The sequence below is a fragment of the Periplaneta americana genome, chromosome 17 (assembly GCF_040183065.1).
Source record: "Periplaneta americana isolate PAMFEO1 chromosome 17, P.americana_PAMFEO1_priV1, whole genome shotgun sequence".
NCBI classification, from domain to species: domain Eukaryota; kingdom Metazoa; phylum Arthropoda; class Insecta; order Blattodea; family Blattidae; genus Periplaneta; species Periplaneta americana.
In genome coordinates this window covers 167,190-181,957 of record NC_091133.1, presented here as the reverse complement: position 1 = coordinate 181,957, position 14,768 = coordinate 167,190, and the positions used below count along the sequence as shown (strand labels likewise).

At 35.8% G+C, this 14,768-nt stretch overlaps 1 protein-coding gene across 4 annotated transcripts in view; it reads right to left on the bottom strand.

The window, feature by feature from the left end:
- The window catches only part of LOC138692655 (zinc finger protein 235-like), a 73,550-nt gene extending 60,153 nt beyond the window's left edge, over positions 1-13,397 (bottom strand). For 2 of the 4 annotated variants that reach the window (XM_069815762.1, XM_069815768.1), the window contains exons 1-3: positions 13,306-13,397; positions 8,440-8,540; positions 3,876-4,013 (exon numbers count right to left, since the gene is read on the bottom strand). In XM_069815762.1, the coding sequence (XP_069671863.1) occupies positions 3,876-4,013; positions 8,440-8,535 (234 nt within the window). In that variant the 5' untranslated portion in view covers positions 8,536-8,540; positions 13,306-13,397. Of the gene's footprint in view, positions 1-3,875; positions 4,016-8,439; positions 8,541-13,305 lie in introns of those variants that run through there. The other 2 variants (XM_069815767.1, XM_069815763.1) reach the window with 1 other exon arrangement.
- Positions 13,398-14,768: the final 1,371 nt, after the last annotated feature.

Sequence of the window (14,768 nt, the reverse complement as noted above, 5' to 3'; positions counted from 1 at the left end):
GAAAAAAAAAATATTAAAAATTGAAGAGAACTTTAACTGGGCATTTGGAAGAAATTTCAACCTAGAAAATATGTTTACAGAGGTCCTGCAAAATACATAACCAGAAATTGATATAATATTTGATTTAAATAAACAGTAAAAGGTTATATATTGAAAGATTAATACTTTTCGCTGTATAAAACACAGCTGAAAATGCAAACTCACCAATACGACTTGCTCTTTACTCCTAACATAACAGAGTATAAAGGTTTTGCTTCCACACATGCAAATCGACCTCATTCATTGTTACTATTAAATACTCGTAATACAGGTATGTACAGGGGGCACAAAAATTTAAGAGATCATTTTCTTAATTAATAACTGTGTATATCTCCAATAAATGAGTTCTTAGCATCGCCACAGATACACTTGATTGCACTTGTCACTATCTCTGTCACTAGAGAGTTCTTGAAATTTATATTTTCCCCGCCATTCATAAAATATTTTGATATGATACCTCTTGCACAAAAGGGGAGATCTATAACTGAAACTAGATGAATATATTTCAGTATTATTTATATTTATCTTGGTAATAATGAACAGTTTCACTCGTAGACATTTTGTTTTTGCAGCATTAACTTCCCATGATTGTACGAGAAGATTCGAACAGAACGGCAGTTACGTAGACTTTCGGTTCCCCCCTACTACCAATAATGCATAACACAATGTCAATACGGCCGTTGCTGTCATCTGCAATACAACGAACTTTTCTGTTGATTTTCGAGCTCATTTTTTTCCGGTTATTATATGCTTATTTCAGTTGTGTTAACTCTCGCTAGTGGTTTTATATTTTATTTTATCCGTCTTAGTATTTATTTTATTATTGTAAATATTTTTATTTTATCACTATTATTATTATTAATTAATTATTTTGTATTATTATCTTTGTATCATCTCCGTCACGATTATTCTATTGTCATTATTATTATTATTATTTCTATCATCAGCATTATTATTTTGATGTCTGTAAAAATATATGTAGACTACTGGACAAGTACGAGCATATTCTCATTTCGGGTATCTATTCATATGTATTCATTTCAAATGTAAATTGTAAATAAATTTGAATTTTGAATTTGAATTTTTTATACTGCACATATTAAATATAACAAATCTTTCATTTAGGCATGCCAACTCTCCCAGAATGGCAGTGTGTGAGAGTGGAAGTAAGTTAATTATTGTCATAGCTAATTCAGGATCGAAAGAAAAGAAACAGAAATATTATTGCGTGGAAAAGTTGATATGAGTGGTTAATAAATAAAAGTGAATTTGAAACAGAATGTAGCGATTGCCATCATAGTTTTTCAATTAAGTCGAAGGTATCTGTGTAGTGATTACTCATGCGAATTCCTCTAAACACCAAACAAAGTACATCATTTTTTAACAAACCTTTTACGAAAGAAGATGATCTTCTCACGGAAGCAAAAAGCACAGCAACTTATCATAGGGTTAAACATTATATTTGTTACAATAGTATGGATTTTTCTAATACACTGGTCAAAAAAAGTTAAGCATATTTCCAGTTTACCCAATAATACCTGATATTTATGTCTCTTTTGGTTTTATGTGGCACGTATTATGTTTACCAATTCAAACTCTTTCATTTGTTTTATTCTTCATCACTAGGTAACGTCCAAATCACGGCTAGTAAACAAAGCCTGTAATTCGAGCAAAGTTCAATCAGTGTCGTTTTGCTTCATAGTGCAGTACAATGGCTCGGAACACCCTTACAATGGCAGACCGCATCAAAATCATCACTTTGATGGAACAAAACATGAGACAAGTTGATGTTGCTAACATCCTTCATGTGAATCAGAGTATTGTCTCCAGACTGTGGAGAAAGTTCCAGGAAACCCAGTCAATAGCAGATCGACCTCGCGAGGGCCGTCCACGCAAAACAACACCTGGTCAGGACCGGTATGTAAGGTTATCTGCACGTAGGAACCCTATAGCCTCAGCTACAACTCTGCGCCATGATCTGCGCGAAGCCACTAGTGTTGTAAGTAGCCAAACTGTGCACAATAGACTTCATGACATAGGGTTGTATGCTCGAAGACCACTCAAGACTCCAGCACTCCGTCCACATCACAGGGGTGCTCGTGCAAGATGGGCTAGAGCACATGGGAATTGGATACGAGACCAGAACTTTATTCTCAGACGAAGTGAGAATGGGCCTACACCCTGACAACAACTCTATTCGCGTATGGTGACGAACAGGGGAACGAAATCATCCCTCAATGACCGTGGAACGTCACCAACAGTTTGGTGGTTCAATCTTGTTTTGGGCAGGTGTCATGTTTGGCCGCCGCACACCACTGGTTTCAATAGAGGGAAACATGACTGCTGCCGTGTATGAGAACAACATCCTCCAACCCATAATAAGTGGTTTTGCAGAGACTGTAGGAGAAGGGTTCACTCTACAGGACGATAATGCTCGGCCTCATCGTGCTCATAGTGTGCAGCGGTATCTGGTAGAACATGGGATCCGAAGAATGGATTGGCCAGCATGCTCACCAGATATGAACTGCATAGAGCATGGATGGAGCTTTCTCAGGAGAGCCATTTCCAATCGTCCACATCACCCATTAACGATTCAAGAACTCAGGAATGCTGCCTTGGAAGAATGGGACAATTTGCCTCAGGAGAGCTTAGATGCTTTGGTACTGAGTATGCCCCGTCGCATACAAGAGTGCCTCAGGGTTCGTGGAGGACCAACATGTTATTAAACAGGGTACTGAAAGCACCATTTCCTTTTCTTTGTTGATGTACGAATTTCAACTTCTCTTATCTGTTCCGTTGTTCCAAACAATGCAATTTTTTCATTTCATATTGAGTCCATTGTTAACAAATAGTGTATTTCTACTTTTAAGTTTATTCTGTGGAACCAAGAAACCCAATTATAATTTATCTATTTTATTTTAATTAATAAAAACCGTTATATGCCTAATTATGCTTAACTTTTTTTGACCAGTGTAAATTATCTAGTGAATTATTCAGGGATTCTAGCATCGCAAAGAAAGTGAAATGTGCTCGTACTAAATCCAGCATCCTTGAGGAAAATGTGATTGCATGTGCAACAAAAGAAAAGCCTATTCAAGATCTAAAAGAGGCAAAATATTTTTTGTTGCAACAGACCTTTCCAACGTTGGAAACATGAAAATTATTCCCGTAATAGTGCAGTACTTTTTAACAGAAGAAGAAATCAAAACTAGAGCATTCGAGGCCTAGGGGTTCATTTCACTTTCCTTACTCCTCTTTCTACTTTTCTGTTCCTAGTGCTGACCTGCTATGGCACTAAAATCGTCCTCCAGTGGCTTAAGGAGGGAAAGCTGGTGATCAACAAGATCTCCCAGCTAGGTCCAATGGACCCGTCGACCAACAGCAGGTGTGGTCCTCCAGACATTCTGGGGGTTGTGTGTGAATGAAGTAGCCACCAAAACGTTAAAATATGTGTTCACTTAAATCGACTACAACTTGCCATTATAGAATTGGAATATATCAGTCCTCTAACTGCCCATTGTGCAACTCAAACCAAGAAATGGATTCGGAACACCTCAAAATCTGTGCTTCAGTGGCTGACCATGATAATATCTTTGAAAAATATTGGAGTGCAAGAGGTCAAATGACTTTATTGTCAAACGCCTGGCATTAGAAAACAACAACATATTTGCGAATTATTTTTGTTTCAAATCTAAATATGAAAGAAATATAAGATAATTATATATTTAAAAAAAAAAGAGAAAGAGAAAAAAATTAACAGTATTTAAGATTTTACAGCTCTGTCAAAGGGAAAATGCACTGCTGCCATATCCTTATACTGACAGTGAAGCACTTACATCACCTTCAGTTTTCACCACAGGAAAGCTGATAGGATCTGGAGTGTCTTCAACCTTTATCTCTGATTTGATATCATAGCTGAGGTCCACGCATTCTGTCTTTATGCCCGTCGTTTCCAGATGTGATAGAGTCCATTCCTAGAGAACACAAAACACCGTGAATATCTACTTTTATTTGACTATTTTATATGTAACTTCATGTGTAAGAACCAGAGCCTTCTTTATTTACAAGCCGGAGCATGGGTAGGTTTGGCAACGCAGAGTGGAGGCAAGCTAATACAGAATCCGATGAGACGATGAGGTAGAGCCATTACAGTGAACGCTCTGCACTTAAAATATCCGTTGTGTGCGATTCGTACGAAGAGTGCGATACAATGTAGTGAACGCTTACCTTAATAGGGTAGAGTGAAAATATGAAGTTTATGGAATCAAAATGTAATAAAGGGAAAAGCTGTGGGGTGATATCATGAAGAACAATGCAAAATATATTTCCTTTAAATTAATATTTAGAGGTGCCCCAAGAGCAATATTTTGAAATTTTCATAAAATTCTGAGGTTCAGATTTTTTAGCAACAGAACATTCTCCAGTGATTTAATCTGAACAGGATACGGGAAACATGTTAAAAGACTATGCATATTTTTGGTCCCCTCTTATTTCATCTTGAAGAGTCAAAGAAATCTCAATTAATAATAAAATTAAGAAAAATCACAAAACTCTTAGGTATGATATAATTGATATAATAAAATTAATGGAAATTCATTCTTCTTATGTTGCAGGGAATTTAAATCAACTATCTCTAATTAATACAAGAAATCTGACCTTGTACCCTGTATTCGCAATGCCAAAGGGGCTGAACTCATCAAAATTACCTGTCTTATCATGACGTAATGAAATATTATCTATGGGTCAAAAATGAATTAAAATCTGACTTCAAATCAAATGAATCTACAGTTGGAGAGATTTCAGAAAGAGTTGCTAACAAAACTAAGGAAATCCAAGTAAAGTCACTCATACAAGAATATTACAACTGATTCGTGCTTACCATGATCAATACACAAACTTAATGAAGCCTTGTAAGACGACATAGTGACGACAACTTAAATGACAACATTGCAAAATTCAAAGAAGAAGCAAACAAACTATTTGATATATACAGTTGAAGAGACCGCTGCAAGAATGATGGATGTCATTTGGAATACATTTTGCAGGAGAAGCAATTGAAAGTTCGAAATGCTTAGTGCTCAAAGCTTAACTGTGATTTTCCAATCATTACTGGACAATGACTATCAGTGTTAATGCCATATAACTCTGTATGTACATTCTATATGTCTTAAGCTATGCATTGACAGTCTTGGTTCATTTTCGACAAGAAAGTGACATCCATCATTCTTGCAGTGGACTCTTCTGTTGTAAATGCAAAAAAAGAAAAAAAAATTAATAGGCCTAATTGCGATAAAAACCGCAGTGTTCGAAAACAAGAAATAATGTTTTACTAGAGCAAAGAACAGAAAGAAGCATGACAAGTGGACCCGCTGATTTAGTTACCACTCAGAAAGAAATTAAAAAGAAAACAAGAATAAATTCTAACTTAAAAAAATTAACGGGCTGAAATGGAAATTTTGTTATATTTTATGTAAAATACTATACCTTTTGTCCCTTTGAATCCCCTCAAAAATACAAAAATACCGTATACTGCAATCCAATTTAGAGTCTTCCAAATAAAGTTTAAACAAGCCTATGTGATTTTACAACAATTCATTAGCTATGTAATGAAAAACAAAATAATAGAACAAATATACAAAGAGGCAAAAAGAATTATAATTTTAAGAAATTTCAAAACCCTTGGAGCACCTCAAAAATTAAATAAAGAAACTGCATATTTTTTAAGAAAGAGAGATGGAACGGAGAAAAATTCTCTCCGGCGCCGGGATTTGAACCCGGGTTTTCAGCTCTACGTGCTGATGCTTTATCCACTAAGCCACGCCGGATACAATCCCGACGCCGTTTAGAATCGTCTCAGATTAAGCTCCATCTCTTGGGTTCCCTCGGTGGCCGCCCTCTGCACTACGTCATAGATGTCTATGAACGCAGGACCGAAGTCCATACATGTGTTGAGGTGCACTCAGATGAGTGACTGATTGGCCGGGATCCGACGGTATGGGCGCCGTCTTAAATCACAAAGTGATTTATTACGCATAGCATATATATATTTTGATGTACCGAAGTACATATGATATTTCCATGCAGATATTCTGCGTCATCACATGATGAAAGAGAGATGGAACGGAGAAAAATTCTCTCCGGCGCCAGGATTTGAACCCGGGTTTTCAGCTCTACGTGCTGATGCTTTATCCACTAAGCCACGCGTTCATAGACATCTATGACGTAGTGCAGAGGGCGGCCACCGAGGGAACCCAAGAAATGGAGCTTAATCTGAGACGATTCTAAACGGCGTCGGGATTGTATCCGGCGTGGCTTAGTGGATAAAGCATCAGCACGTAGAGCTGAAAACCCGGGTTCAAATCCCGGCGCCGGAGAGAATTTTTCTCCGTTCCATCTCTCTTTCATCATGTGATGACGCAGAATATCTGCATGGAAATATCATATGTACTTCGGTACATCAAAATATATATATGCATATTTTTCACTTTCGTAAGTTAAGTGAAAATACAGATTTTTGTAACTATATTACATTTATAAAACGGATAAAAAAACAATTTCGTGTATAGTTTCACTCCACCCTACTACCTAATGATATTTTACTCAAAAGCTATTAGGCTAGGGTGACTATTGATTCAAAATATTGTCTACTTCTGAAGTTACAAATCGTATCAGTTAAAAAAGTATGAAAAATGAATTATGGTTTACAAAACATAAGAATGACATGGTGGTAAAGAAAACTAGCGACTATGGACTTCTGTAGTATAATTAGGCCAATAATAGTAATAATAATAATAATAATAATAATAATAATTGGACTTATTATTATTATTATTATTATTATTATTATTATTATTATTATTATTATTATTATTATTATTATAAGTCCAACTATTATTATTATTAATATTATTATTATTATTATTATTACTTACTTACTTACTTACTTACTGGCTTTTAAGGAACCTGGAGGTTCATTGCCGCCCTCACATAAGCCCGCCATTGGTCCCTATCCTGAGCAAGATTAATCCATTCTCTATCATCATATCCCACCTCCTTCAAATACATTTTAATATCTTCCCATCTACGTCTGGGCCTCCCTAAAGGTCTTTTTCCTTCTAGCCTCACAACTAACACTCTATATGCATTTCTGGATTCGCCCATACGTGCTACATGCCCTGCCCATCTCAAATGTCTGGATTTAATGTTCCTAATTATGTCAGATGAAGAATACAATGCGTGCAGTTCTGTGTTGTGTAACTTTCTCCATTCTCCTGTAACTTCATCCCTCTTAGCCCCAAATATTTTCCTAAGCACCTTATTCTCAAACACCCTTAACCTATGTTCCTCTCTCAAAGTGAGAGTCCAAGTTTCACAACCATATAGAACAACCGGTAATATAACTGTTTTATAAATTCTAACTTTCAGATTTTTTGACAGCAGACTGGATGATAAAAGCTTCTCAACCGAATAATAACAGGCATTTCCCATACTTATTCTGTGTTTAATTTCTTCCCGAGTATCATTTATATTTGTTACTGCTGCTCCAAGATATTTGAACTTCTCCACTTCTTCAAAAGATAAATTCCAATTTTTATATTTCCATTTCGTACATTTTCTCGTCACGAGATATAATCATATACTTTGTCTTTTCGGGATTTACTTCCAAACCTATCTCTTTACCTGCTTCCAGTAAAATTCCCGTGTTTTCCCTAATCGTTTGTGGATTTTCTCCTAACATATTAATGTCATCCGCATTATTATTATTATTATTATTATTATTATTATTATTGTTATTATTATTATTGAATGATAAATGTTGATTGATTGTATTTCATCTCATTCTCATAATCATTTGTTCTGTTTTGTTTTTTTATTTTGTGCTAAACTGTAATTGGCCTTGTGCTGTTGTTTTGCACATTAATATTCGAAATAAATAAAAATTATTATTATTATTATTATTTTTATTGTTATTATTATTATTATTATTATTATTATTATTATTATTATTATACATATGGCCAAGCTGACAACAGAGCGAAGAGCTACAGCTTACAGGTTCCATCAAGCTCAGTCATAAGCAGAAATGCAAGTTGCTGCTTATTGTGTGGGAAGCAGATTGCGCCCCTGAATTGTTCAAGCAGGATAAGATCAATAACTATGGCTCTGTATTACTCGATCGTCGTGCAGGGTTAGCATTCACCCACGGACTATCTGGGCCTCCTTATGGAGAAAAGAACCAACATACATTTCATAATGCCAAACCAAATCACGACGCCTTATATCACACAACTATTGCGTGGGGCTCTAGCTTAGCTTACCGAATATAAAGTGTAAAGTGTACGCTTTTCTGCCACTGTTCGAGAAGCACACAAAGAAAATAGATATAAGACTTCAGTTTACCTCTGATAAAGTCTTATTCTGTTCCACTTTTAATTTGTCATCTTGTAGTAGTAAGTGAATAGGATCATCCTCTGGCTCCATCTTGATCAGATCCATCACAACTGAAAGAAGAGGTTATGTAACTGACAATGTTTACGGTAATTGAACTGCTGAGAACCACTTACTACAAATTACAACGACTAAACTCGAATCGCACTTCCTCGTACACATTTTCATACAAGAGCAGTTCTATACAATTATTAATATAACTTATACACTTCAGCTGTAGTCCCACTACGAAACAGAAATCAGTTAATCTCATATCGATACTGGAACAACGTCCGACTTTTCTTGCAAGAATAAACGACGATGCATAACTTATATTACAGTTATAGCACAGTCTAGTATATACAGTCACGAAGCTTGAGTTGTTGAGGGTACTAGGAACAATAGCCTGTGCCGATACTATTTCGCATTGTCTGTGATGAGGCGATAGTAGCGATCCTACTGGTTAGCAACTATGCATGGATGCATATTTCCTTTGTATTGAGCTTCGTGGCTGTATAATGGTTTGAACGTTAGGTGGCAAGAATTCGATAGTTATATTTTGGTATTAAGTAACATAATTATAGATGTAATGAATAGTATGGGAATGAAGTTAGGCATAATATAAACTGGAACGTCCACACCTGTGAAGTAACGGCTAGTGCGTCTGGCAGTGAAACCAGGTAGCCCGGGTTCGATTCCCGGTCGGGGCAAGTTACCTGGTTGGGGTTTTTTCCGGGGTTTTCCCTCAACCCATATGAGCAAACGCTGGGTAACTTTTGGTACTGGATCCCGGACTCATTTCACCGGCATTATCACCTTCATATCATTCAGACGCTAAATAACCTGAGATGTTGATACAGCGTCGTAAAATAACCTACTAAAAAAATAAACTGGAACCTTTCACAAGAACAGTAGCGTACATGAATTCTTACATAAATAGGCCTATGCGCATTTCATCGTATTATCACAGTCTAGTAAGTATACAGTCACGAAGCTTGAGTTATTGAGGGTACTAGGAACAATAGACTGTGCCGGTACTATTTGGCATTATCTGTTATGAGGTGACAGTAGTGATCCTAATGGTTAGCAACTAGCTATGGTTGCATATTCCCTACGAATTGAGCTTCGTGACTGTACATACTAGACTGCGGTATTATTATAAATACGAGAGTGAGGCTAACCAACAATTCATTACAGTAAAGGTCCGCTCCCACTTAGCGGAATCGAATCGAACAGATTTCTCTTCACAATGTATTTAAATGGAAGATAGCAGAAAGTGGCGCGTCGAATCGAATCGAATCGAAAAGAACAGAAATCAGGAGCTAGATGCCGGAACAGAATTTCTTGTTTCGGGTATGATCGTAAGTTAGTTCTCGTGAAGCTTTCGTAAAAAAACAAATGAACTATATCCACTCTTGGTGGGGGGGGGGGGGGGGTTAATTCATTTACTATTGAAAGTTGTTGTTGATACAAAAATCTCAAATGAATATGAACGAAGAAAATCTTGTACAGAATTATCCTCTTCTGTATGACAAAACACAAAAGTACTGTACGGTTCGATTCTACTAGATGTGAGCGGGTGCAGACCCTTTGTTTCGATTCGATAAGTGGGAGTGGACCTTAAGAATCACACTTTAAGCCTACTTCCTCAGGATAGGCAGATTATCCTAAGTAATACTTGTGGCTTTTTATGAAATTAATATTTTAAAACCTTCTGATTATTATTTCTTTTGTTGAAACATTTAGAAACAGTGAGTGGAAAACAATCGTACTTCAGAAATGAATCTGTGTTGGAAAGAGTGACTGTAGAAGGAATGATGGTGATCAGGAAGGAAAAAATGAATTGGTTGGATCACTGCCTGAAATTTCCTGAAAAAAAATATGACTCGAGTTCAGATGGGTTCAATGAAGTCGATACTAGTGATACTGACTTTGTGAAAGAAACTGAAAAAACATTTAAAGAGAAGGTGGAAGTAGGTGATTGGATCGTAGTGTCATGCAAAGGTAAAAAAACTATTGGTCGATTTGTTTGATACATTTTAGAGTCAGGACCTGTAGAAGAATGGACTGTGAAATTCTCATGACATATAAGTGACAGAAAATTTAAATGACCACAAAATATATTTTTGTGATTGACAGTTCTCAAATTGATACTATACGTTCACAACCTACACTTATAGATAAAAATTAAAGTTTAATTTGTTTTTATTTTAATGAAAGTTTTGAAGGACTGTCTGTGGAATAGATGTAAGATGTTAAAATACATTGTAATTAGTTTTAGCAAAAATGTTATTGATAATCCATTGCACAACTCTGAAATACCTTTTCAAACTGGACTATTAGCATTGTAAACCAGAATCTCACATAAATTTTGAATATAAAATAACTATCATATATCCCCAAGGAGTGTATCACATATTCCCATGGTACGGAGAACTGATACACTTTACATTCAGGTAAAAATTGATTGTTATTTTGTGTGTTCAAAAAATGTTTTTTCAGTTCTGTATTTTCTTAATGTACTCAATAAGCTCTTTACAACCAAATAATTGAGTAAATAAAGCTACAGAAAGCATATTTTTGGCCGCAATATTCATTTCTTATCCATGAGTATCAAGCATCCAAAGTCTTCCCTACCCACTATAGGCTACTATGTTCACTTTTAACACAAACACTGTATTTTTAATAGGTGAAATTTCGGTGCCCCTCTACACTACACACAGGACAAAAATACGTACTCAGGCCGTGTCTCAAAGCTACATTTTCAGCTGAAGTGAACTAGATTGTTGACTAAATAGCCGGATGTGACGTCAGAAGTTATGTTCCAAAGCTACATAGTGCATAGCACACAAGTCCGCAGTAGCTAGTAAATGAAAATGCTTGCTCGATTGTTGACTTGTTCACTAAACAAACATGGATACCTCATCAGCAATTGGGGTTATGAAATCTGAAAATGCTTTGGAAGTGAAATAATGTAAATATAATGTAGAATAACACGTTAAATTTGAACACCGACATTGTTAGTATCTTCTGTACAATGTTTTAAACATTATTGTAATATAGGCCTATTAAGCCCTTATCTTTTCCACATAACTCATAATGAAACTGCATTAGGACATTGCCTTCTTAACCCTAATCTGCCTGGTTTTCTGACATGTGGCGATTTTTGTAATTTCTTCAACATTTGTTCAAAGCCAAATAACTTCAAAATATTATTGGCAATGGTAAAGTTTAGCGGTCCCTGCTTAGGTCGTTATTGCACGCATGCAAGTACAACGGGATTCAAAAGCACTGCCATAATAAAAGAAGGCTGACGGTTTTATGTATGCAATTGACGGCGTAGTTTACGAAGTCGACACTAGAGTGGCATAAAAAGCGCAATTATATTAATCTGTCTATGATTATAATTACACAATGAACGTCTGTCACTTTAATCTCTCCTTTAAATGTCAGTCGACGGTTCGAACCCCGAAATGAAGTTATTCTTTATTATAGGTATATAAAAAGCGCAATTATATTAATTGTCTGTGAATATATTTACACAATGAACGTCTGTCACTTTAACCTCACTTTTAAATGTCAGTCGACGGTTTAACCTCTCTTTTAAATGTCAGTCGACGGTTCGAACCCCCAAATTAAATTATTCTTTATAAACTTTACCATTGCCATATTTTCCTAACAAGGACTGGAAAGTCAGTGAGTAAACTAAACAGTGAGAAATTGTAAAAATAATCATATGTTGCCAAAACAGCGACTGGAAAGTACTATATGTACCTGTGGTACCATACGGTACCGCTAGGCAGATTCGGGTTAATACATTGCTGCACCGTGATGTCATGGTTTTTAAACAAATAGTCTATGAAGAAGGCCATGTTTCAAGCATACATTTCCAAAGCTCCCTAGTGTGTAGTTTACAAGTCACCTAGTTGCTAGTCACTAGTGTGTAGTATGGATTGAACTAGATTGTTGACTAAATAGCCGGATATGACGTCAGAAGTTACGATCCAACGCTACGTAAAGAATAGCAATCAGTCAGTAGTAGCTAGTAAACGAAAATGTTTGCTTGATTGTTGACTTGTATACTAAAAAAAACATTGATACCTCATTAACAATTGGGGGTTATGAAATCTGATGATGCTTCGTAAATAAAATGTGAGTTCAATGTAGAATAACACGTTAACTTGGAACATTGACATTGTTGGTATCTGCGTTACATTTTTTAAATATTGTAATATTTCAGGCCCTTACCTTTTCCACATTTACTTCGATTGCTGACAGCCAAACGTAATTTTCATAGATATCTTTTGAACATCTTTTACAATTCTACATCTTTCTACGTTTCTTTTCTAATGTTTCAGTAAATTACCATTCATTTCACAAACCTGAGAATTAAGTTTCTTGAACTGTTTACTGGAAAACTGTTTATCAACAAAGAATTCGAATTTCCAAAAAATAACTGTTGATAGCTTGTAATTAAACTGGATTAGCACACTGCCTTCTTAATTTAGCGCTATATCGTAATTTCATGGCTTTGAAAAAAATAGTCTATGAAGAAGGCCACGATTCCAGCATACATGTTCAAAGCTCTCTAGTGTGTAGTTTACAAGTCAGCTAGTTGCTAGTTATTGTCATGTAGTAGAGACTTGAGCTTTGAGACATGACCTTAAATAATCTCCACGTTCCTACCTCGTGTCCCCTCAATTCACCTGCTAACCTTGTCACATATCGGCATATAGCTTCCCCCTCATTTAACCCATAAAGAAAATTAAATCAGACGTCAGAACAATATCGAAGATTGATCCTTTAATATATATTATATGTAAAATAATTGTAACCCACCTATTCAACAATATACGGAACAGTTCAGCAAACAAACCCCTGCCAGACTATTAACCGAACGTTTATTGCTCTAAACAACGACGAAGCGCGAGAATCAAAAGGGCCGTGAAAGAGGAACTAGAACTCTGGAGTAGTGTTGCCATGTCTTTTCATTTAGGAGATTCTGTATAATCTACTTTCCGACTTTCAACTAATTAGAAAAAATATATATTAAAATAAATCTCCTTCTTTTTCAAAATTGTGTGAAAATCTCCTTCATTTTCTCTTTTTAAATCAACATTTTCACAATTTATAAAAGTGGCAATTCCCTTAATTTTTTACGGTCAAGTAGCTTTTTAGCGAATAGGGATTATATAGAAAGGACAATGAGCGAATTTTCCTGTTGTTTTTCTCTACCAGCCACTGGCGTAGCTAAGACGCTTACCTGCCGATCTGGAGTTGCGCTCGGGCGTAGTTTCGATTCCTGCTTGGGCTGATTAATTGGTTGGGTTTTTTCCGAGGTTTTCCCCAAACGTAAGGCAAATGTCAGGTAATCTATGTTGAATCCTCGGCCTCATCTCGCTATCACTATTTCCATCGACGCTAAATAACCCCGTAGTTGATATAAAGTGGTTAAATAACCAATTTTAAAAAAATTCTCTACGCATACGTCAGTGGCGGCTCGTGCCGGATAAATTAGGTGAAGGTCAATAGAATTCTAGGTAATTTCCTGGAATCGTTATATAGCCGTGACGTCGCGAATGCTTTTGTAACCTATACGATGGTCATATTGAATTAATGTAATATATTCACCATTTTCTTAAGTTTTATGAAAAGCACAGCATATAAAATAAACAAATTTTCAACATTTTCGGAAGCTATGTCCCCTTAATCCCGAAGAATTCACTGTCCCAGCAAAACTTCCGCACAATACATACCACAACATAATAAAACAACCACAAGTCCACATGACATAAAAAAGACAAAATCTAACACATTTTATACAACACATCAAATTAAAAGAGTACACAAGAAATAGGACCCATAACATAATTCAAAATCACAATCATAATCGTAAACTGTATTCATATTTTAAATCAACTTCGGAACATGCAACTTCCGATATAAGCTTACCTATCCAGTAAAATCAGTAGCTACGATTAAATCAAAGCAGTATTCTGTTGAACAGAAAACTTACACTTGAATGGAAAAGAAAGGGGCACTAGTAATTTCATCTCTTACAAGTCCATTGATGCATTCAGAAATACAATCAATTATTTCATTTTGAATCGTTTTAGATTTCCCAGAAAGAACAGGCCTAATTTTTTCATAGTGATTTCTAATTTTCATAGGGCCAATGAAATGAGAGCCAATAATTCTTTGAAATTCCCCCTGTTCTGTGACGAAATACTCTCATCATGACCGCGAAAAGCCAACTCCTGCTTGCTTAGAAACAATACCGTATCGATTGCAGTGTGCATTAC